Source organism: Schistocerca cancellata, chromosome 4, assembly GCF_023864275.1.
Source record: "Schistocerca cancellata isolate TAMUIC-IGC-003103 chromosome 4, iqSchCanc2.1, whole genome shotgun sequence".
NCBI classification, from domain to species: domain Eukaryota; kingdom Metazoa; phylum Arthropoda; class Insecta; order Orthoptera; family Acrididae; genus Schistocerca; species Schistocerca cancellata.
In genome coordinates this window covers 687,930,433-687,957,106 of record NC_064629.1, presented here as the reverse complement: position 1 = coordinate 687,957,106, position 26,674 = coordinate 687,930,433, and the positions used below count along the sequence as shown (strand labels likewise).

At 44.4% G+C, this 26,674-nt stretch overlaps 1 protein-coding gene across 1 annotated transcript in view; it reads right to left on the bottom strand.

The window, feature by feature from the left end:
- Positions 1-26,674, bottom strand: part of LOC126183543 (dedicator of cytokinesis protein 3) — a 1,039,887-nt gene that overhangs the window by 454,505 nt on the left and 558,708 nt on the right. The window contains exon 5 of the mRNA XM_049925613.1: positions 16,481-16,577. Within this exon, the coding sequence (XP_049781570.1) occupies positions 16,481-16,577 (97 nt within the window). The remainder of the gene's footprint in view (positions 1-16,480; positions 16,578-26,674) is intronic.

The following is a 26,674-nucleotide window of genomic DNA, read 5'->3' as shown; positions in this document are numbered from 1 at the left end:
TAAGTTCAAATGGTTCAAATGGCTCTGAGCACTATGGGACTTAACTTCTGAGGTCATCAGTCCCCTAGAACTTAGAACTACTTAAACCTAACTAAACCTAAAGACATCACACACATCCATGCCCGAGGCAGGATTCGAACCTGCGACCGTAGCGGTCGCGCGGTTCCAGACTGTAGCGCCTAGAACCGCTCGACCACTCCGGCCGGCGTTCTTTAAGTGTTTCTTCCATTTTGTAGAGCTTTCCTGGCTTTAAGGGTGAGTGACTGTGCGATAAACAAATAAATAAATAAATACATAAAAATAGAAAACATAAAAAATGGTTTTAGGCTTGAGTTTGTCAGAGGACTAAAATATACTCTGATTTGGGATATAACATTCCAGCCTAGCCTCTCCAGAATCTCATTGACTAGTTGCGGCACTGATGCGGAGGATTTGTTTTCTCCCGGTGTAATTTTGTGATTACGAAAACGCTCCATTGCTGTACTTCGAATTACGGGGTAGAGTGTGTAAAAACTAAGTGATTAAGACTGGAGGGTTTAGTTCCACAATTCTAACTTCCGGCACCATCTCTGGTGAACAGACTCCGGCCACAGTGCCGCTTGACCCAAGTCAAACGCAAAGCTGATTTTGTTAAATGAGATGCCACTTTGACTAGTTCCGCTATACCGAGACCAGTTTTCTTCACTTTCACCACCGTTGAGGTTTTCGTTGTCACCCAAGCAAGCGGCCCTCACAGGGTTCCATCACCGAGACCAGAAGGGGCCTCCTCCTTGCTCGTCAGCTACATACACAGGGTGTTTCGAAATTACACCGATAGACTTCGAGGGGATGTAGAAGGTGTCTTGAGGAACAAAATGAGGATAGCAACCCGGATCTCGAGACGCCATCCAACGATGCTACCGAGCATCGAACTTAAAGGTGCCAGCGTCTGCCCCTAGACCTATCCTACGGTAATAGGAGTCACTTTGTACGCAAACAGATCGAGGGTAGAAAATCAAGCAATGTACCTGACAGCAATCTCGACGTTAGATGGCGCTTGAACGTGACCACGCCTCTCATACTAACACTGTAGAGACAGCTAACAGCGGCCGGCCGGTGTGACCGAGCGGTTCTAGGCGCAGTCTGGAACCGGTTCGAATCCTGCCTCGCGCATGGATGTGTGTGATGTCCTTAGGTTAGTTAGGTTTAAGTAGTTCTAAGTTCCAGGGGATTGATGATCTCAGATGTTAAGTCCCATAGTGCTCAGTGCCATGTGAACCATTTTGAGCTAACAGCGATAGCGGCAGAGGGGACCGACAAACACGCAGTAGAAATACAGCGCACTGTCACAGTTTGTCGGATGTCGCATTGTGGAGACGTTCACCTGGGCCGAACAGAGCAATATGCATTTAGCGTATGGTGAAGCGAGAGGCAATGGGCACGCAGCGTTACGCAGCTATAGGCAACGATATTCCAATAGACGTCAGCTGCATCACTTCGCGTTTGCAGCCATCTATCGGCGTCTGGGTGAAACGGATGGTTTCGTGGGCCGTCGACACGATAGAGGTCACGCGCGAAGCGCTCGCGCGCCACGATTTGCGGGAGACGTACTAGAGAGGTTGAACGCAGAGGCATCTGCAAGCAGAAGCAATGCACTCAGCGCTTTGGCGGGTCTTGCATGAGGAGTGAAGGCCTCCCTTCCATCTTCAGAAGACGCGCGCGCTGTTGGCCCACGATTCCCCTCGCCGTGTGGAGTTTGGGCAGTGGCTTGTGCAGCGTGACGGCAAGTAGCCGTGTTACGCTGCGTATGTGTTGTTCACGCTCGAGGCGTAAGTCCCGTGTGGGTGCGATCAACGCATACAACTGTCATGTGTGGGTCGAGGCGAACCCTCACGCTACCCTCGACTGAGATCATCAGGAACAGTTCACCTTCAGTGTGTGGGCCGGCAAGGCCCACGATTACTTGATTAGACCCCCTATGCTTCCCCCTCGACTCACAGGCGACAGCTCTACAACGTTCATCCGGGAAGTTCTGCTGGAATTACTGGAGGAGGTGTCACTTGCAGACCGTCGACGTCTGTGGTTACAGCACGATGAGTCCTCCAGACACTTCAGTCGAGCTGCCAGAACGCAGTTTCACATCCACATCTACATACATATCCTCAAACCGCCGTACGGTGCGAAACGAAGGGTACCCCGTGCCACTACCAGTCATTTCTTTTCCTGTTCCAGCGAGGGAAAAACGACTATCTATATGTCTCCATATGCGTCCTAATTTCACGTACCGTATCTTCCTGGAACTTACGCGAAATTTATGTTGGCAGCAGTAGAATCGTTCTGCAGTCAGCTTCAAATCCCGGTTCTCTACATTTTCTCAACAGCGTTTCTCGAAAAGAGTGTCGCCTTCCCTCCAGGAATTTCTGTTTCAGTCCCCGAAGCATATCCGTAATACCTGCGTGTTGTTCGAATCTGCCAGTAACAAATCTAGCACTCCGCCTCTGAATTGCTTCGATGTCTTCCTTCAAACAGACCTGCAACGAGTCCCAAATACTCGAGCACTACTCAAAAGTAGGTCGCACTAGCGTCCTATAAGCAGTCTCATTAATAGACGAACCACACTTTCCTAAAATTCTCCCAATAAACCGAAGTCTGCCATTCGCCTTCCCTACCACAATCCTCACATTCTTGTTCCATTTCGTATTGCTATGTTACGTTACGCTCAGATATTTAAACGACGTGACTGCATCAAGCAGGATACTACCAACGCTGTATCCGAACATTGCGGCTTCGATTTCCCTATTCACCCAAATTAATTTACATTTTTCTACATTTAGCGCTAGCTGCCATCCATCACACAAACTAGAAATTTTGTCTAAGTCATCTTGTATCCTCCAACAGTCACTCAACTTCCACACCTTCTCGTACACCACAGCATCATCAGCAAACAACTGCAGATTGCTGCCCACAGTATGTGCCAGATCATTTATGTATATAGAGAATAATTGCGGTACTATCACACATTCTCTCGGGCACTCCTGACGATACCATCGTCTCTGATGAACACTCGCCGTCGTGGAGAACAAACTGGGTTCTATTACTTAAGAAGTCTTCGAGCCACTCACATATCTTAGACCTATTCTGTATGCTCGGACCTTTGTTAACAGTCCGCAGCTGGGCACCGTGTGAAATGCTTTCCGGAAATCTAGAAAGACAGAATCTGCCTGTTGTCCTTCACCCATAGTTCGCAGTATATCATGTGAGAAAAGGGCAGTCTGAGTTTTGCAAGAGCGGTGCTTTCTAAAACTGTGCTGATACGTGTACATAAGGTTTTCAGTCTTTAGGAATTTCATTGTATTCGAACTAAGACTATGTTCTCCGATTGTGCAGCAAACCAATGTTAAGGATATTGGCCTGTAATTTTGTGGGTCCGTTCTTTTACCCTTCATAGATACAGGAGTCACTTGTGCTTTTTTTTTCGTCGCTTGGGACATTGCGCTGGACGTGAGATGCGCGATAAATGCGAGGCAAGTAAGGGGGCAATGCCGTAAAGTACTCTTTGTAAAACCGAACTGGGATTCTATCCGGACCTTGGGACTTATTTGTTTTCAGCTCTTTCCGTTGCTTCTCTATGCCATGGATGTTATTACTACGTCGTCCGTCCAGGAGTGTGGTGTCACCGCCAGACACCACACTTGCTAGGTGGTAGCTTTTAAATCGCCCGCGGTCCGCTAGTATACGACGGACCAGCTTGTCGCCACTGTCAGTGATTGCAGACCGAGCGCCGCCACACGGCAGGTCTAGAGAGACTTCCTAGCACTCGCCCCAGTTGTACAGCCGACTTTGCTAGCGAAGCTACACTGACAAATACGCTCTCATTTGCCGAGACGATAGTTAGCATAGCCTTCAGCTACGTCATTTGCTACGACCTAGCAAGGCGCCATTATCAATAGATATTTAACTAGTGATGTCTGTACCTTCAGACAGATGTTCTCCAATTATGGATTAAAGTTAAGTATTACATCAACTACGTACTTTATTTGCTACTATAATTTCCCTTAACTGTTCCAGACCTCACGCCAGTCTGCGTGAGCTTAACGCGTGCATTTCGGCCTCCTCTAGCAACACGGTGTTGGCTCTTCTGCCAACACATCACAGGAGTATGTGCGATAATCGCCGCGCGGGATTAGCCGAGCGGTCTAGGGCGCTGCAGTCATGGACTGTGCAGCTGGTCCCGGCGGAGGTTCGAGTCCTCCCTCGGGCATGGGTGTGTGTGTTTGTCCTTAGAATAATTTAGGTTAAGTAGTGTGTAAGCTTGGGGACTAATGACCTTAGCAGTTAAGTCCCATAGGATTTCACACACATTTTCTGTGCGATGATCAAATGACGGTATGTTTCTACGATTCTGCTGCGTGAACGCCAGTCATTGTGGCCGACCGGTTCTAGGCGCCTTCAGTCCGGAACCGCGCTGCTGCTACGGTCGCAGGTTCGAATCCTGCCTCGGGCATGGGTGTGTGTGGGATGTCCTTAGGTTAGTTAGGATTAAGTAGTTCTAAGTCTAGGGGACTGATGACCTCAGATGTTAAGTCCCATAGTGCTTAGAGCCATTTGAACCATTTTTTGCTGCGTGAACGATTTCCTAAATGCGGAATTTAAAACTTCGTCTTTCGTTTTGCTTTCTTCTACTGCCACCTCAGATTGGTCAACGAGTGACTGGATGGAAACCTTAGACCTGCTTAGCGATTTTACATAGGACCAGAATTTTTGGAATCCCTGGATTGGTCGAGGTGGCCCTGTAACGTGGCCGCCTCGGTCACTTGATGTCAACCCGCTGGACTTTTCTTGTCGTGTCATCTGAAGAGTGTAATGTACGCAACCCCCGTGGAGTCAGCAGAAAACCTAGTGGCAAGGCTACATGCAGCGTGTGAGGTTGTTCGCACCATGCCCGGTATTTTTGAGCGAGTGAGGCATTCAATGATACGCAGATGTATGACGTTCTCAGACGCCAGAGGCAGGCACTTTGAGCACCTACTATAATTGTATTTAATTCGTAAGTGGTGAAAATATTTTTGCGGGGAGTACCATCAATCGGAGGAACTAATTTAAAGAGGTGAACAAAATATCTCGAGCGCAATGGAACATTTAGTTTTTAACGTTTGTTTCATATGTCATTTACTTTGTGCAATGTATATACACACATCAAAAAAGTTTTGCATGACCCCAGTTAGCAGAACTTCTGAAGACAGACGTTTACTGTGGATATTGTATCACAGACACAGTCCCTTTGACTCTTCAGAAATGTCACTGAACCCGCCCATGCATGAGCAGCGCCTATTAGAGGGAGGGGGTTCGACAGCCGATCAGTTCCACTCATTCCACCAGGAAGGAGGTACACGGCTCGTGTTGTCTGTAGTTCAACCATGCCTAAATGGTCAATACCGCGGTTCGATCGCGTCCCCATAGTTACTTTGGGCCAGGAAGGGCTCTCAACTAGGGAAGTGTCCAGGCGTCTCGGAGTGAACCAAAGCGATGTTGTTCGGACATGGAGGAGATACAGAGAGACAGGAACTATCGATAACATGCCTCGCTCAGGTTGTACAAGGGCTACTACTGCAGTGGACGACCGCTATCTACGGATTATGGCTCGGAGGAAACCCGACTGCAACGCCACCATGTTGAATAATGCCTTTTAGTGCAGCCACAGGACGTCGTGTTACGACTCAAACTGTGCGCAATAGGCTGCATGATGCGCAACTTCACTCCGACGTCCATGGCGAGGTGCATCTTTGCAATCATGCAGCGCGGTACAGATGGACCCAACAACATGCCGAATGAACCGCTCAGAATTGGCATCACGTTCTCTTAACCGATGAGTGTCGCATATGCCTTCAACCAGACAATCGTCGGAGATGTGTTTGGAGGCAACCCGGTCAGGCTGAATGCCTTAAACTCACTGCCCAGCGAGTGCAGCAAGGTGGCGGTTCCCTGCTGTTTTGGGGGGAGGGGGCATTATGTGAAGCCGATGTACGCCGCTGGTGGTCATGGAAGGCGCCGTAACGGCTGTACGATACGTGAATGCCATCCTCCGACCGATAGTGCAACCATATCGACAGCATACTGACGAGGCATTCGTCTTGATGGACGACAATTCGCGCCACCATCGTGCACATCTTGTGAATGACTTCCTTCCGGATAACGACATCGCTCGACTAGAGTGGCCAGCATGTTTTCCATGAACCCTATCGAACATGAGGCAACGGCCCTGCCACAGTGGATACACCGATTCCCCTGAGATTACCGAAATTAAGCGCTGTCGGGCGTGGCCGGCACTTGGATGGGTGACCATCCAGCCGCCATGCGCTGTTGCCATTTTTCGGGGTGCACTCACCCTCGTGATGCCAATTGAGGAGCTACTCAACCGAATAATAGCGGCTCCGGTCAAAGAAAACCATCATAACAACCGGGAGAGCGGTGTGCTGACCACACGCCCCTCCTATCCGCATCCTCAACTGAGGATGACACGGCGGTCGGACGGTACCGATGGGCCACTTGTGGCCCGAAGACGGAGTGCCATTTTTTTTATCGAACATGCCTGTGATTAAATTGAAAAGGGCTGTTTATGGACGACGTGACCCACCAACCACTCTGACGGATCTACGCCGAAACGCTGTTGAGGAGTGGGACAATCTGTACCAACAATGCCTTGATGAACTTATGGACAGTACGCCACGACGAATACAGGCATGCATCAATGCAAGAGGGCGTGCTACTGGGTACTAGAGGTACCGGTGTGTACAGCAATCTGGACCACCACCTCTGAAGAGCTTGCTGTATGGTGGTACAACGTGCAATATGTGGTTTTCAAGAGCAATAAAAAGGGAAATTATGTTTATGTTGATCTCTATTCCAATTTTCTGTACATATTCCGGAACTCTCGAAACCGAGGTGATGCAAAACTTTTTTTGATGTGTGTAGTTTCCTGTACCGACGGAATAAATGGTAATGTACATTCCTTGGATTCTGCTTTCGGCTGCCCGCCACATCTACATCTACATCTAGATCCATACTCCGCAAGCCACCTGACGGTGTGTGGCGGAGGGTACCCTGAGTACCTCTATCGGTTCTCCCTTCTATTCCAGTCTCGTATTGTTCGTGGAAAGAAGGATTGTCGGTATGCCTCTGTGTGGGCTCTAATCTCTCTGATTTTATCTTCATGGTCTCTTCACGAGATATACGTAGGAGGGAGCAATATACTGCTTGACTCTTCGGTGAAGGTATGTTCTCGAAACTTTAACAAAAGCCTGTACCGAGCTACTGAGCGTCTCTCCTGCAGAGTCTTCCACTAGAGTTTATCTATCATCTCCGTAACGCTTTCGCGATTACTAAATGATCCTGTAACAAAGCGCGCTGCTCTCCGTTGGATCCTCGCTATCTCTTCTATCAACCCTATCTGGTATGGATCCCACACTGCTGAGCAGTATTCAAGCAGCGGGCGAACAAGCGTACTGTAACCTACTTTCTTTTTTTTTTCGGATTGCATTTCCTTAGGATTCTTCCAATGAATCTCAGTCTGGCATCTGCTTTACCGTCGATCAACTTTATATGATCATTCCATTTTAAATCACTCCTAATGCGTACTCCCAGATAATTTATGGAATTGACTGCTTCCAGTTGCTGACCTGCTATTATGTAGCTAAATGATAAAGGATCTATCTTTCTATGTATTCGCAGCACATTACACTTTTCTACATTGAGATTGAATTGCCATTCTCTGCACCATGCGTCAATTCGCTACAGATCCTCCTGCATTTCAGTACAGTTTTCCACTGTTACAACCTCTCGATACACCAAAGCATCATCTGCAAAAAGCCTCAGTGAACTTCCGATGTCATCCACAAGGTCATTTATGTATATTGTGAATAGCAATGGTCCTACGACACTCCCCTGCGGCACACCTGAAATCACTCTTACTTCGGAAGACTTCTCTCCATTGAGAATGACATGCTGCGTTTTGTTATCTAGGAACTCTTCAATCCAGTCACACAATTGGTCTGATAATCCATATGATCTTACTTTGTTCATTAAACGACTGTGGGGTACTGTATCGAACGCCTTGCGGAAATCAAGAAACACAGCATCTACCTGTGAAGCCGTGTCTATGGCCCTCTGAGTCTCGTGGACGAATAGCGCGAGCTGGGTTTCACACGACCGTCGTTTTCGAAACCCATGCTGATTCCTACAGAGTAGATTTCTAGTCTCCAGAAAAGTCATGATACTCGAACATAATACGTGTTCCAAAATTCTACAACTGATCGACGTTAGAGATATAGGTCTATAGTTCTGCACATCTGTTCGACGTCCCTTCTTGAAAACGGGGATGACCTGTGCCCTTTTCCAATCCTACAGTGTCTACACGTATAGTTCCTCCCTGTTTATTTGGATTCATGGTTCCTGTTCTTTAAATTCAATAAAGGCACCGAATGTTTAAAGTTATTCAACTAATGCGGCCGACTGCCATACATTCAAGCGGAGTAGACGGCGATGGCTGCTGCCTGCGTAGGCTGACGTTCGCCCTCGCAATTTCGACGCTGTTGTTCTCTGCCTGCTACATCCTGTATACTACACCGCACAACGTTAAATACTGTATAGAGGGTTCCGCGAGACAATACACTGCGGATAGAAGACCGTGTCCAACACCGTCAGCCACCATGGCTACAGAGCATTGCATTCATAGCGCACACGACCTGTTCACTCAGCAGCCAGCTCCACTTGCTCCACTGGCGATCGTGGCAATCAGTCGCGATCACTGAATATCAAAAACATCACGTCTCGACCTGTCCGAAGATAGTTATTTAGGTATATGATCGATAGGTCATTTGAACGATTCTTTCATCGAAATGATGTGGAACGAGTCAGTTTACAGGTTATGTATACGTGATTAGTGTTAACATCAATGCACGCATTATTTTTTTACTTCTAATCACGCAGTTACACTTTTTTTTCCTGGCTACCAGTTTTTAAGCAGAAATTCGTCAGCTGAATATATGGAGCTATTCAGGAGAAACGATTTTAAATTAGATTTAGAAACTGCTTCACTACCTGTCAGACATTTTATGTTATAGGGAAACTGATGAAAAACTTTTGTCAGTGCATACTGAACTCTGAGCAACTGACAGCTTTAACAGTGGATAATAAAGGTCACTTTTCCCTCTAGTGCTGTAGATATGGACATCGTTGCTCTTCTCAAACTGTGATGGATCATTTACGACAAATTTCACTGGCGAATAGATATATTGTGACGGCGTAGTTAAAATGCCTAGCTTCTTGAAGAGGTATCTACATGACGGCCGTGGGTGTACACCACATATTATTCTTACTGCTCGTTTTTGTGCAATCAGTACGTTCTTTCAGTTTTTGACGCTCGTAGTTGGTGACGTTGCCGTTAACAGGGTCCTAACCTCATTTTGTTCCTCAAGACACCTACTACATCCCCTCAATGTTTTTCGGTGCAATTCTGAAACACCATGTATATCACTGCCTGAAAAAAAAAGTGAAGCACCCTCAAGGGCAGGAGGAAACGAGATGAACGGAACTTCACGGGTTGAGGGTGTGTGTGACGTTGTTTCAGTGATTACAAAATCGAGTCACATTTACACAGAACTTTGCAGTATGAGCCCAATTATCAGTATGAGGCTGGATACATGCACTGATTCGCTTGGGTAGGATATCATAAAGCCGTTTCATGCTATCTCGAGGCAGTCTGGTCCACAACTTTTGTAGCTGGTCCTTGGCATCTTAGATACTGGCCCTGGAAGAGTTCACGTCGAAGCTCTTCTCACACATATTTTACTGAGGATATAGCTGGTGATTTTACTGGTCGCGGGAGTACCTCAACATCACACAGACGGTCCATAGAAACACATGCCATGAGTGGACGAGGATTATCCTGTTGAACAATGGTACCACGATACTGTCGCATGAGAGGTAACAAATGAGCTCGCAGGATGTCTGTGACGTCAATTGTGCCATCAGAGCTCCCTCAATCACTACAAGTCGTCACCAGAAGGCATACCAGGTGGCTCCCCACACCAGGATGCCAGGAGTAACATATTGTGCATCTCCAAAACACTGAAAGCATTGTCCCTGTCACTCGGTCACCACCATACTTACCAGCGATGGTCGACCGGGATAATCTCGTACCGCGGAGACCCAGAACGGCGCCCCTTTCAAACTCCGCCAGGTGCAGTTAACGCTATCTTATACGAATACGCGGCATCTTCATGTCCTCCACGAGGATAGCTCAGCATCTGTCGCTGTTTAAGTCCGTATCAGGCATGGAAACAATTCTAAACCCGAACAAGACTAATGTACTATAGTGGCCGTTGTGGGTGTCACAGAGAATTACGCTTCTATAATCACTTACATATCCGCCGATGGTGTGTACGTGACCGAGCGAGGTGGCGCAGTGGTTAGCACACTGGACTCGCATTCGGGAGAACGACGGTTCAAACCCGCGTCCGGCCACCCTAATTTAGTTTTTCCGTGATTTCCCGAAATCACTTAAGGCAAATCCCGGGATGGTTCCTTTGAAAGGGCGCGGCCGACTTCCATCCCCATCCTTCCCTAATCCGATGGGACCGATGACCTCTCTGTTTGGTCTCCTCCCTCAAACCAACCGACCATCCAATCCCGACCTCAAATTGTTCAGTTCAGTTCAGTGGTGTGTAGTACACTAAGTTTCGTTGACATCCGACCATGCGTTCTGGGTGCTTCAGTTGTTTTTCAGACGGTGTATAATTTAAGGGATTTGCAGCATTAAATAACAAAGTTCACAATAATGAAACTAAACGTAGGGATACATCCATGGAGAAGAACACAAGATCCCGCATCACAAAAGTACACATTGGTACAGGTCTGCCACTTTTGAAGTGTTTGCAAAAACAGACATAATGTCTCATGGGATACCGCAATCACTGGTTATACAATGTTACTTATAATCCGTCTTGATTGCAAAAATGTTTATTCACATGACCGGTTTCGGTTCCTCTAGAACCATCTTCAGATATGAAACGATGATGATACTAATTTACTATTTCACAAATGCAAACCTTTTTCATTCTATCCGATCAACATCAAATGTACCAGAACATACCTGTAATTTCGGTTACAGGAGTAACCCGTCCACCCACAGCAACCTTCACATGCTACGTCACATAAAATTGGTTGGCAGAATGTACGTCATTTATATTAATTATAAAACTATTACCGACATGTGGCGTCTGGCACATTTGTTACATTACATATGCACATGCTGTATTAAGTAGATTTTTGTAATTTACTTTTATCTCTAAAAACACCTAATTAAAATCTATAGATGTCAAGGTTAAAATCTGTACTTGTCAAAATTAAAATACACAATAAAATTATCATTTGTGTATGATCTCAAACAAAGGGCGATTCGATTTCTATATCCATGGCACTGGTGTAGACTTGTTTTCCTCCATGGTCTGCTTCCGTGGTTCCCGTTATTTCGGTGTTGTGCCACGAGCCGTTCAGTCGTCTGATGTCCATCAAAAAAATGTTTCAGATGGCTCTGAGCACTATGGGACTCAACTTCTGACAAGGGAACCTTCCCATCGCACCCCCCTCAGATTTAGTTACAAGTTGGCACAGTGGATAGGCCTTGAAAAACTGAACACAGATCAATCGAGAAAACAGGAAGAAGTTGTGTGGAACTATGAAAAAAATAAGCAAAATATACAAACTGAGTAGTCCATGCGCAAGATAGGCAACACCAAGGAGAAAGTGAGCTCAGGAGTGTCGAGGTCCCGTGGTTAGCATGTGCAGCTGCGGAACGAAAGGTCCTTGGCTCAAGTCTTCCCTCGAGTGAAAAATTTACTTTCTTTATTTTCGCAAATTTATGATCTGTCCGTTCGTTCATTGACGTCTCTGTTCATTGTAATAAGTTCAGTGTCTGTGTTTTGTGACCGCACCGCAAAACCGTGCGATTAGTAGACGAAAGGACGTGCCTCTCCAATGGGAACCGAAAACATTTGATGGCAAGGTCATAGGTCAACCGATTCCTACACAGGAAAACACGTCTGATATGTTCTATACGACACTGGTGACGGCATGTGCGTCACATGACAGGAATATGTTGTCGACCCACCTACTTGGCGAATGGGAAAAAGATTCTTCTACCTTACCCTATTTAGGTGTTTCAATGTTTGTTTAGGTGTAGTGTCCCAATACTACGGCGCCCTTACCTCGCATCGGACGGTCGGACGGACATATAATAATTGTCTGAAAATAAAAAATTAAACTTCCCACTCGAGGGAAGACTTGAACCAAGGACCTCTGGTTTCGCAGCTGCTCACGCTAACCATGGGACCACGGCGCTACTGAGCGCATACTTTCCTTGATGTTGCCTATGTTGCGCATGGACTACTCAGTTTGTATATTTTGCTTTTTTTTCATAGTTCAACACAACTTCTTCCTGTTTTCTTGATTGATCTGTGTTCAGTTTTTCAATACCTATCCACTGTGTCAACTTATAATTAAATCTGAGGGGGGTGCGATGGGGAAGTTCCCTTGTGAGGTCATCAGTCCCCTAGAACTTAGAGAATTACTTAAACCTAACTAACCTAAGGACATCACACACATCCATGCCCGAGGCAGGATTCGAACCTGCGACCGTAGCCGTCGCGCGGTTCCAGACTGTAGCGCCTAGAACCTCTCGGCCACAGATGTCCATCGCCGTGGGCAAGAAGGCCATGCAGGAGGGCCCCGTCACCGACATTAGCCGCTGTACGCATCCTCCAGCCGTCTCATCATGCACCATCTCTCATCCCTCGGCCCGGACTTCTACACGCAACAGTGATCATCTCAGTAAGTTGTCATAAATACTAAAATAGGCGTTATGATTGAACTCGCTTTGCTCGTTGAGGATTAAATCCGGATCTTTCTTTTTGTGGACGTATGTTTCAACTTCTTCCAAAATGTTAAGAAACCGTCCCTTATGAGCTCTTTGTAGGATGTCTAAATTTTGTTCAATGTTCGTGACAGTGCTTTAAATCAGCCATATGCGCCCCAAACGCTGTTTTGTGTTGAGAGCAAGTGTACTCCCAGAATCTGGTTTCAAAGTTACTACCAGTCTGTCCTATATATTGTTTACAGCAATCATCACATTTGATCTTATATACACCTGAATTCTGAAACGTATTCGTACTATTACGTATTTTGTGCCGGAGCTTCAATTTTAGCGTGTTATTTGTTCGGAATCCTATTGTAACGCCGGATTTACGAAGTGGACAGTGGAAGAATTACAGATAAGATTAAAAGATGCCTTCGTAAATCCGACTTCAAAATAGGGTTCCGAACAAATAACACGCTAAAATTGAAGCTCCGGCACAAAATATGTAATAGTAGGAATAAATTTAAGGATTCCGGTGTATATAAGATCAAATGTGATGTTTTCTGTAGACAATGTATAGGGCAGACTGGTAGGAACTTTGAAACCAGATTCTGGGAGCACACCTGCTCTCAGCACAAAACAGCGTTTGGAGCGCATGTGGCTGCCTTAAAGCACTGTCACGAACATTGAACAAAATTTAGACATCCTACAAAGAGCTCATAAGGGACGGTTTCTTAACATTTTGGAAGAAGTTGAAACATACAGCCACAAAAAGAAAGAGCCGGATTTAATTCTCAACGAGCACAGCAGCCCTCCTACCCACGGCGATGGACATCAGACGACTGAACGGCTCGCGGCACAACACCGAAATAACGGGAACCACGGAAGCAGACCATGGAGGAAAACAAGTCTACACCAGTGCCATGGATATAGAAATCGAATCGCCCTTTGTTTGAGATCATACACAAATGATAATTTTATTGTGTATTTTAATTTTGACAAGTACAGATTTTAACCTTGACATCTATAGATTTTAATTAGGTGTTTTTAGAGATAAAAGTAAATTACAAAAATCTACTTAATACAGCATGTGCATATGTAATGTAACAAATGTTCCAGACGCCACCTGTCGGTAACAGTTTTACAATTGATATAAATGACGTGCATTCTGCCAACCAATTTTATGTGACGTAGCATGTGAAGGTTGCTGTGGGTGGACGGGTTACTCCTGTAACCGAAATTACAGGTATGTTCTGGTACATTTGATGTTGATCAGATAGGATGAAAAAGGTTTGCATTTGTGAAATAGTAAATTAGTATCATCATCGTTTCAGATCTGAAGATGGTTTTAGAGGAATCGAAACCGGTCATGTGAATAAACATTTTTGCAATCACGACGGATGATAAGTAACAAACTTTTGAAGTGAGCTTGACGAAGAGCAACTGAGTTAGTGAAATATGAGTAGAATGGAGTGGTTGTGTGTGTGTGTGTGTGTGTGTGTGTGTGTGTGTGTGTGTGTGTGTTAGTCTCTCTCTCTCTCTCTCTCTCTCTCTCTCTCTCTCTCTCTCTCTCTAGAAGTGATGATAAGATATACAGAAGAATTAGAAAATGATTTTTTCAATGTGAAGATGATGTTTGGTTTGTGGGGCGCTCAACTGCGTGGTTATCAGCGCCCGTATTTTTTTTTTTTTTTTCAATGTGATATGCATTTCTGTGTATTCTGTAACTCTGTGGAAGTGAGTTGTTTATATCATTGTAAAAAATGATGAAATAGCGAATAATAATAATAGCGTACGACTCAATAGATAGGGCCTAACAATTCCAAATTTTACAAGCGAGGAGACTAGATCCCAAAATACGAGAACTCGTAAAACAAACGATAACTGGCACGAAATCTAAAGTGAGATTTATGGGGAAAATTTCAAAACACTTTGACGTTCGGACAGGTGCGAGACAAGGAGATGGACTCCTACCTACTCTGTTCAACGTAGTCCTCGAAAAGGTTGTGGAAGACTGGAAGAAAGAACTCAAGAAACGTGGGTTTTGGAAGCTATTCCTACTTGGCTTTTCCACGAACAACCTCTACATACCATACCTCGTGTTTACAGACGAACTGGCGATATCTACAGCAGGTGAAGAGACTGCCGTAAAACTGCTCGAGATACTTAAAGAATGTGTAGAAAATGTAGGGTTACAATTCTCATTCGAGAAGACTGAATTCTTATGTTCAAATATAGAAAGACGAGCCTGAAAACAACATACGGTGAAATCAGCTGGATCTCGCACATTAAATACCTCTGAGAATTCGACAGACCTTGAAAAAATCTAACAGCAAAGTCGCCTTCAAAAATTTGAAAAAGTATTAGGGTTAGTCGAAAACCGCTACAACAGAAACTCCATGTCAAGATGGACAAAAATTTGGCACTACAACACAGTCATAAAACCAATAGTCCTTTACGGAAGCGAAACACTGACACTTAACAGAAAACATGAACTTGAAGAAAAAAATTAAAAAGAGAGAGAGACCGCTTATTAGGAAAATTTTAAGAGCAAGACATACCTAAGACGGTTACAGGTTACAATAAATCAAACAATAGAAAAATTTCAAACCTCTAAACTGGCATTAAGAAAAGGCGAATGTAAAAGTCTTTGGTCATCTCAACAGATTATCAGAAAAGCAGTTGACAAAAAGGATAATAGACGATGTGATATCGCTTAAAAACTCAATATCTTGGCTGAATGAAATTCGAAATGACCTCAAAAACGCTAATATAAGATCAACCGACATTTGAGACAAAGACACCTTCAGACACATAGCAGATAAATGGGAAGTAGTATCAGAGCAACCAAAACAAAAGCAGTACAGATCGAAGTGGTCGGAAGAACGTAAACAAGCCAAACAAACCTTCTCGGACAGAATGAAAGCCTACTGGTCAACAAGAAGAATCTAAGGAAAATTTGACTGAGGTGTTTGCTTAACGTCTTCCATTTATAGGGAGAATTGGCAAATAATAATGATAATAATTATTATTATTGTTGTTATTATCATTAATAATGAAAAGGGACTTCAGCATATATTTAACATACTCTTTGAAATCTCTGCATCGTCTACGAGCCATTTTTAAAACATAACTACGCACAACGTCAAAAAGGTTTCACCGTCTACACAGAAAATGTTCGAACAAAGAATTTATCAATATCATATTTCCGAGAAAAGATACGCCCTTCATCACATAGCATTAATTAAGCTCGTTATGCTTCTCGAGTAACTTATTTTTCTTCTCCTGTAGTATCTCGTTAAATAGGTTTTATTCCGTGCTCTTGTACTTAGGCCAATGTACTGCATTTGATTTTTTTATCTATTCTAAACACAATGGAAGCTCAAACAAAAATTCAGACTTGACCTTTCAGCAAAAAATTATACGTCATCCCAGTCTATGTAACAACATAGTCAAAATTCTTACAGTATTCGCTTTAGGGCAAAGAAATATAACTGCAGAACATTTTAGGAATGGGTAATTACTGTAAACTAATTTTTTATAACTATGATTATCAAACTAAATTACTTTTCCATTTTAACAGTATCTTACCACAAACAGTTGCTTCCAAATATTTCCCCATTCTCGTAGAACCAACGTTACTTCTCTGACGACCGGATCCTCCAGTGGTATCACTGACTCGAAGAGCCTACAAACAAGAAAAAAATCTGATACAGCACTATGTTAACTGGTGACAGAGTTTACAGTAATCAGTGTAGCTAGCACTCGTTTCCAGTGGTCACTTGCAGTGTGGAACAATCCAAGTCTTATGAAGTCCTTACGACAATTAATGCGGAATGTGACTGGGTCAAAAGCATAAAAATCAGTTACAGCATTACAAAGTGACATAACATTTCGTCGGTTTTTTTTAAATGTGCCTTTATTTACAAGGTTTTGCTATACGTATGTATGTGTTCTGTAATATACATTTTAGGTCATCGCTAGACAGATGACGTACTCGATACCAAAAGCAATTCTTTAGTTCCTAATCGTATTCGCGATAAATTTCACGAGGTAGTTCAGCTCGATCAGCACCGACATGCTTCTCGACCGATCCTCATGCCACATGACAGGGATTTGCAAAGGTACATTACTTTTCTACTTATTTTATCTGTAGCCTCTCATGAAATGCAAAGTATGTTGTTCTTCACTTTGCTTTCAAATTTACTTGGCAGTTTGCTCACGGATTCTGCCTTGCACTTCGTTGTATCTCTTTCGTCAATTCAGTTTTGCAACGAAAAAAAAAATGGCTCTGAGCATTATGGGACTTAACATCTGTGGTCATCAGTCCCCTAGAACTTAGAACTACTTAAACCCAACTAACCTAAAGACATCAAACACACCCATGCCCGAGGCAGGATTCGAACCTGCGACCGTAGCAGTCGCGCGGTTCCGAACTAAAGCGCCTAGAATCACTCGGCCACCGCGGCCGGCCAGCTTTGCAACGGGCTTTCAGTTTTGAATACCATTACAGAATCGCTCGCATACGCAATAATCTTTTGCGGAGAACTTATCATACTTACAAGTACAAACACAGAAAACTGCAACCAGTCGTTTATACCATTAACTAGTTTTCGAACCTTTTTTAGGCTTATCTTCAGATGGGGCACTTGGAAGCTACGTATATGCTTCTTTCCATAGCGTATTACTGTGTACTGGGGCCTCTATTGATGCTAACTAGTACCCAGCATAACGCTATGTAAATAAACAAATGGCTCTGAGCACTATGGGACTTAACTTCTAAGGTCATCAGTCCCCTAGAACTTAGAACTACTTAAACGTAACTAACCTAAGGACATCACACACATCCATGCCCGAGGCAGCATTCGAACCCGCGGCCGTAGCAGTCGCGCGGTTCCAGACTGAAGCGCCTAGAACCGCTCGGCCACTACGGCCGGCTGGAAATACACAAACGTGTAACTTCCATGTGCTTCAGCTGAAGACGATTGTGAAGAGGTTCGGAAACTACTTAACGGAATAAACGAATATTAGTTGCAGTTTTTTGTATTTGTTACTCAGTAGATAGTCACGAGTTCTAGAACATCCGTAATGGATGCGCGTAAATCTTACAAGTCTTCCAGCGTAACTTATCTTCACAGCAGTTATTTTTAAATTTCACAGAAGATAACGGCAGGAAATGAAAGGAATTAAAGACTTCGTTGACGTCACTCCAAAATAAAATTTCAGATAAACAGGACAAGAAGTAAGGATGTTAGTAAAAGTTACTGCAGATACCAACAAAATGGACATTAAAAAATTAATTATGAAGATCTGCAAGATTAGACTGGCACTAAAGTCGTGTATAGCCACATTCGGTTCAAGAAATTTCCTACAAAACTAAAAAGATTCGTGTATCATATACCGAGCGAGGTGGCGCAGTGGTTAGCACACTGGACTCTCATTCGGGAGGACGACGGTTCAATCCTGTCTCCGGCCATCCTGATTTAGGTTTTCCGTGATTTCCCTAAATCACTTCAGGCAAATGCCGGGATGGTTCCTTTGAAAGGGCACGGCCGATTTCCTTCCCCATCCTTCCCTCACCCGAGCTTGCGCTCCGTCTCTAATGACCTCGTCGACGGGACGTTAAACACTAATATCCTCCTCCTCCATCCGTGTATCATAAGGATTACATGTTTATGCATTCTGTGTCAATTATAATATCTTCGAGACGCTTAGCCAAAAGTAAAAGTGTTGGTACAAAATCGTATACAGAACTAAGCCATTTAAGCGTAGTTCAATGAGCATTTGCAAAATTTTGAAATGTTGATAATGACGAGAGTCGACTGCTGTCTATTCTTCTTGTCTGTGATGATGGATTTCAAAAACTGGAAATAAGTCTCATGTACCCATCCGGCTTTTCAGTGTTAGTATAACTGAAATAACTGCGTGAGTCACAAGGGATTACGGAAACAGTTCAGTCTGATTAGTTCGAGAAACAACAAAATTACAGTTGATGAAGTTCAGTTTCCATTTCTCGAAGTTAAATGTACAAACTTTAATTCTCTCTGTATCACATACACACACAATAGGATATATACGCGAGGTTAGATTGAACCGTATGCCTCGCTGTACGTCGGTGAGTGAATCTATTGCTTTTGTCGTCAGCGCTCAGATTAATGAACTGTTCGAGCAGACCCACCGCCCGGAGGAAGAATTTTAATCACTGCCATGTTTCCCCCATCGAATTCGATCTCTGTAGAAGTCCCCTCCAGACATATCCGTACGAGGGATGAAGTGAGTCACTCGACGTCGCAGTTAATTAAATGAAGCGACTTCAGCCAACAACTACACGAGGAAGTATTTTGACTTGTGGAGGCCGATTTCTAGACTACTGTACTACAAGTACCACGCCGATCAAGCACTTTTAGTAAATTTTTAACTAAAAAACAACGGGATTAAAGGCGAAAGAGCGGAATTTTTTGAGTTCGTCGAATCTTTTTAGGCCAACTACAAAAAAGGTTTCCAGGGAAATCAGCCGACAAATCTCTACCAAGCGAGATAGCGCAGTGGTTAAGGTACTAGGCTCACACTAGGGACAGTCGGGTTTGATATCGTCGTCCACACATTCTGCTTCAGCTGTAGCTGGTTCCCATAAGTCACTTAAAAGTGAATCAGAGGTGAACCTTGGATAAGATGGCGGCTACTTCCAACAGATTCAAACTGAGCTAGTGCGCCATCTCCAGTTACTGCGCTGTCGACAAGAGGATAATTTCTATGCTTCCTTCTCCGATGATGCCAACTGAATATGCGAAAAAATTGTAATCGAGAGGAGGGCTGTTAGTGTGCATCCTGTCTTTATTTGGAACACTCACTGCAGTTGGTTGCATTCTGTCATAAATTCCAAATGGCCTTAATTACGTGAATAAATTTCTGAAGTTTGTCGTGGATGCCATTTCCTAAGGCTTTTTCAACAACGTTTGTTCTTTGAAAACGAGATCACAGCCGTGAAATTATAGTCTGGGTCACTCTCATAGTGTCAATAAAACTCAGCTGTGACCGACCAGCTTCTGTTCTTTCGGTGGTTTGTCACGCAGCTGATTCCAGCACACAGCGCTACTGAGGCACAATGTTACCTACAGTTGTCCATAAGTGTACACCGGCGCTGAAACCAGAATACCAGTCGCGCTCTAACACTGGAAGGAAGAATACAGTTAAACACCTCTTCGACGTCCTGTTCAATTGAGGCTGAGCGCCAAACGGATTTTGAGAAGGAAGAGGGCAGCAATATTCTGGGGCGTTTTAAAGAAAGTACTGCGACTTTTGCTTAAAGTGATGTAGGGAAACGATGGGAAATGGATACCAGGATGACTAAAAGATCTGATTCCCATTCCTCTCAAACATGAGTCCAATGTCTTCATTACGGAACCAACTCGCTCGGTCACAAGGGCTTGCCAACTGCTTCTTGTGAACCCCCCAAAAATATGACTTCTTGTCATTTTTATTGGAGAGCAGTTCAATTCTTTTCCCTGCGTTTATCCCGTATCTTCACGGGGTCGGTATGTTAATGATTTGATTCGGCAATATAGAAGGTGGTCGGATGCCTTTCCTGTCGCCACCCATTTCTAGCCCGGGACAAAAAATATGGCTCTGAGCACTATGGGACTCAACTGCTGTGGTCATCAGTCCCCTAGAACTTAGAACTAATTAAACCTAACTAACCTAAGGACATCACACACATCCATGCCCGAGGCAGGATTCGAACCTGCGACCGTAGCAGCAGCGCGGCTCCGGACTGGAGCGCCTAGAACCGCACGACCACCGCGGCCAAGGTAACCCGGGACAGAATTTGTGTACGCCAACTGTCTGTGCCTGGTGTTTCCTCATGTGAAAGTGTGCGAACGTTTTCTAAATGTTCGCGAATCATATAACTGAGGCGGTATTGGTTCTAGCACGGTGTTTACCTAGCCGGATGTGGGGGAAACGCCTAAAAACCACATCCAGGCTGGCCGGCACACTGGCCTTTGTCATTAGTCCGCTGGGCGGATTCGACCCCAGGATCGGCGCGCCTCTCTGAGTGCCGTAAGCGCTGCGCTAACGCGTGGCGCTATCCGGGAGAGTATACGAGGAACGTGGGTCCCCGACCACATAACACTACAATGCGGCGCGAGCGCGCGCACACACACACACACACACACACACACACACACACACACACACACACACACACACACACGACCGATGACAGAAATCGAAGACATACAGCAAGCTTTAAGATGTCAATATAAATGGAGCCTACCTAGACTTATAAGAAGCAACGAGTATATACGTGATCACAACAAGACACGGACTACCTACGCCACAACACGGTAAATGGGACAACAGAGATTCAAATATTGATTTGGAAACAGATGAACATGGAGACACGGATGATGACAGGAACACACCAGCGTTACCAGGTATAGATACATATACAGCTTAGTAGCAGGTTACGCGACTGCAACAACATTGCAAGTAATGTATACATGAATTTAAATAAATAGGCCTAAGTAATAAAAAAATAAAACAACGAATTTTCTTGTTTGTACAAAGTGAAACAAGTAATTCTTTAGTTCTTCGGAACATTGTTTTCAAACATGTAATTGTGTAATATGTAAATTGCACAAGATGCAAACTGAAAAACATGTTTATAATACTATCCATAAGAACACATATGCAGTATAACAAGACTCCAGTACAGAAACATGAACGCACAACATTAATAAGAAGTGCCCTTCGGGCAGCAGAGGCTCGAGATCACCTCTCCGAGGCTCCTCTCCCGCTTATGGAGCGGGCAGATGGAGAAAGTAATTGTAATAACAGATAGTACTCTCATGTGTCATAATATACATAATTCAGGTGAGAGAAGCTCGAACTGTTTACTGAAGCCCTCTTACTTGAAATAGCCAGGTATCTAAATCTTTCCTTTCGTCTATTTTCTTCTTCTTAAGAATACAGCAAAATTTGTTTTCCTTTTCTAAAATGTACTTTATGTATCACATATTTTTAATTAACAATGTAATTACGTAAAAGATAAGAAAAACAACAGCAGCGAGAGAAGCTATAGAAAAAGATAGAGAGTCTGCTTCTGCAACTTTTTACTAGTTTTTAGTAGCAAAAGGCCCACCATCGTTACCAAGGCGGTGGGTAACTCTGTAATGTCAATAAGTAAATGCCGCGCGAGGTAGCCGCTCGGTCAGAGGCGCCTTGCCACGGTTCGCGCGGCTCTCCCCGTCGGAGGTTCGAGTGCTCCCTCGGGCATGTGTGTGCGTGTTGTCCTTAGCGTTCGTTAGTTTAAGTTAGATTAAGTAGTATGTAAGCCTATGAACCGACGGCCTCAGCTGTTTGATCCCATAGGAACTTACCACAAATTTCAATAAATAAATAAATAATAAATATCCGGCCGGGTCTGTCTAGGTGAGTGACACGCCAATTTTCAGTTTCTCACAATACTACTAATAGATTAAATCCCAAAATTCTAAACTACTTTAGGATATTTAGACCCATCCACTGACTACATTGAAAAGTTTGTGTTGGTAATACAGAAACCACGGTCGTCGGAGGACCTTACCTCAGATGTAACTTTTCTAACAGATTTTCGTTATTTAAAACTTCGAACGCTCTCTACAAATGTTAACAACTCTTCGTGGGCGGCAGTCGGTCGTACAGAGCGCACTGGGCTTATGATTAGCGGAGAGGCAAGTTGGCCAGTATTTTGTGGCAGCGCGTCGGAGTGGAAGAAGGCGGGGGCGGAGCTTGTGCCACCAGCTGCAGAAAGTTAGCCGCACAAAGTTGCGCGCTGCCCAGCCTGCATTATTAACTACGTGCCGCGCTCCCAGAGGGCTAAAACAGAGGCGGCCGCCTTACTCAACACTACAGCAGGCAAGTGCACACACTAATATAATCGTATGAATGTTGTCACGGTTTTTAGCAAATGACGTCTATCATAAGTGTAACCAGTACAGGTGGTAAACTTCCTTAGATACGGCTGAATTAAAATTACATATGTAAACTCGGTGACTTATCGTCCTAGTAAAACACCAAGCCATCACAGTTTGAGAAGAATAGTGATATCCATAGCTACAACACTAGAAATAAAAGATGACCCCCGTTACTCATTACTAAAGCTGTCGGTGGCTCAGAAAGGAGTGAAATTAGTAACCACGTAAATATTTGAACATCTGTCCAACAAAAATATGTCTGAAAGCCTATAATCGTTTCTTCTGAACATCTTCCATGCCAAAGACAAATTTTTAATTACAAAATAGTGTCAAGTTTCACTAAAAACCGTAATGAAAGAGTATCATCAGTTTCATTAGATGTAGTAAAGACTAATACACTACTGGCCATTAAAATTTCTACACCACGAAGACGTGCTATAGACGCGAAATTTAACCAACACGAAGAAGATGCTGTGACATGGATACGATTGGCTTTTCAGAGCATTCACACAAGGTTGGCGCCGGTGGCGACACCTACAATGTGCTGACATGAGGAAAGTTTCCAACTGATTTCTCAGACACAAACAGCAGTTGACCGACGTTGCCTGGTGAAACGTTGTTGTGATGCCTCGTGTAAGGAGGAGAAGTGCGTACCATCACGATTTCGACTTTGATAAAGGTCGAATTGTAGCTTATCGCGATTGCGGTTTATCGTATCGCGACATTGCTGCACGCGTTGGTCGAGATCCAATGACTGATAGCAGAATATGGAATCGGTGGATGCAGGAGGGTAATACGGAACGCCGTGCTGGATCCCAACGGCCTCGTATCACTAGCAGTCGAGATGACAGGCATCTTATCCGCATGGCTGACACGGATCGTGCAGCCACGTCTCGATCCCTAAGTCAACAGATGGGGACGTTTTCAAGACAACAACCATCTGCACGAACAGTTCGACGACGTTTGCAGCAGCATGGACTATCAGTTCGGAGACCAAGGCTGCGGTTACCCTTGACGCTACATCACAGACAGGAGCGCCTGCAATGGTGTACTCAACAACGAACCTGGATGCACGAATGGCAAAACGTCATTTTTTCGGATGAATCCAGGTTCTGTTTACAGCATCATGATGGTCGCATTCGGGTTTGGCAACATCGCGGTGAACGGTCATTGGAAGCGTGTATTCGTCATCGCCATACTGGCGTATCACCCGGCGTGATGGTATTGGTTACACGTCTCGGTCACCTCTTGTTCGCACTGACGGCACTTTGAACAGTGGACGTTACATTTCAGATGTGCTACGACCCGTAGCTCTACCCTTCATTTGATCCCTGCGAAACCCTACATTTCAGCAGGATAATGCACGACCGCATGTTGCAGGTCCTGTACGGGCCTTTCTGGATACAGAAAATGTTCGACTGCTGCCCTGGCCAGCACATTCCCCAGATCTCTCACCAACTGAAAACGTCTGGTCAATGGTGGCCGAGCAACTGGCTCGTCACAATACGCAAGTCACTCCTCTTGATGAACTGTGGTATCGTGTTGAAGCTGCATGGGCAGCTGTACCTGTACACGCCATCCAAGCTCTGTTTGACTAAATGCCCAGGCGTATCAAGGCCGTTATTACGGCCAGAGGTTGTTGTTCTGGGTGCTGATTTCTCAGGATCTATGCACCCAAATTGCGTGGAAATGTAATCACATGTCAGTTCTAGCATAATATGTTTGTCCAATGAATACCCGTTTATCATCTGCATTTCTTCTTGGTGTAGCAATTTTAATGGCCAGTAGTGTATGTTCAGTCTTATTAATTTTTCAACATGCTGTTCAGTACCCCATGAATGATCAGCATGTAGCCGTACTCAAACAATTCACGTACACGAGGGGTAGTGGGAATGTTTAGTTACCACATCGAAAATATGCAGCTGCGTAGATAATTTTTTTGTTTGTTTGTTTGGAGGTATATGTCCGCAATCATGGTACACACTGAAATCCTCACGGCACCGTACCTTAGCTCGCCGCTAGAAGACTCAAAACAAAATGTAACCTGGGACATCGTCTGATGATCCGTTTTCTTCATTTGAAGGGGAACAACGCTGAACAAACACATTCTGAGTTGGTGTAAACGTACGACAATGCTGTACCATCATAGAGGTGTCCCAAGAGGGAAGGTCAATATTCAGGATATGACAGGAACGATCACGCGAACAAAAAAGTTTAGTAATCATGGACTCTCAAATGCATACCTAAAAAGCTATGAGCATTTCATCTTCGGTACTGTGAGAGAAACCTCTTTGCTTTCCATACTTTGAGAGGTGGTAATGCGGACCAAAGTAAGGAAAAAATGTATAGTAAACATGGGCTCTAAAGTGCATCCCTTAAGAGCTATAGGCACTTGTTCATCTTCTCCACTGTGAACGACATCGCTTCTGACGAACGAGTGCTCATAGCTCTTAAGGTATGTATTTTCGAGCCCATGTATCCCTGAGCATGGTCCTCCTGGGACATCATGTATAACACAGTGGTTAGGTGGTGCAGATGTTTCCAGCGTGGACAAACAAATCTGAATGACGAAGAAGGAAATGGCAGAATATCTGTTAAGAAACGGAGGCCCTGTGCCCGAAGAGAGGTGTATTACAATCGAGGTGATAGTGGAAACAGTGAAAAATCAGTCATTTCCCGGAAGTACGCTAGAGCTGCCGTACAGGCCGAAAATCTTCAAATGTGTGTGAGTTCTTAAGGGACCAAACTGCTGAGGTCGTCGGTCCCTAGACTTACACACTACTTAAACTAATTTATGCTAAGAACAACACACAGAACCATGGCTGAGGGAGGACTCGAACCTCTGGCGGGGGGAGCCGCGCAATCCGGGACATGGCGTCCTAAACCGCGCGGCCACTCTGCGCGGCGCTACAGGACGACTACGAATCTTATTTTTCCTCTAGCAGTGTAGAACAGTGTGCAGAGATTTACGCAATTTCTGGCCATATGCGTTACTTGAGTAAGTATTATTAGTAACTCATATTTGCATTCCATTTAGTGTTAACATATTTTGCGTGAAATAAACACCTCCCGGGGAATTTTGCGAACTGCGTCGCCAATGCCGTGGAGGGTTGGTGTAACTTTGTGATTTTCAATTTGCAGACCTCTGAAGAAAGGAAGTGCATGATCACAACCCGGCGACCGACCTTCTCTCACGTTTCTACACCATACATTTCCCCCCTCCCCCCTCTTATCCTGTTACATCCGTAGAGCATAATTTATCCCTTAATATGACTCTGCTGCACTTAGACGTAGTGCACATATTTAATATTTGCTTTTAATCTGCTTTATTTGAAGATAAACTTCAATTTTATACCGTTAAAACAATAATTTTACTAATCTGCGATTTTTGCATCCCCTGCAAAGCAGAAATTATTAATCACAGAGAAAAAAATTAATAGGATGTTCTTTGTAAGAAATTTAATGAAGTTTAATTTTCTACTGGGAAACATATTCGCTAGAAGATGCGGTTTTCCGGAAACGCTCCCGACCCTAACGCTCATACCAACCGGTCAGGATTTTTAGTATGTTGTTCGTGACACTCCCTCCTAGCACTGTGCAGAAATATGCGAGTACACGATTTTTTCCCTGATCGACATTTTTTGGTCTTCGTTGACTGGGATATTACTGGAGGCTGTCGAGACGAAACGTAGCGGAAGTTGTCTAAGGAGTGATTTTGCTCCATGTCAATGCCTCAGCTCATTCTGCACAGGACAGTCACACATGATGCTTCTTTGAACTATCAGTTTTTCCTCGCCCCGTATTCTCCTGACATGGCAACCAGTGACTT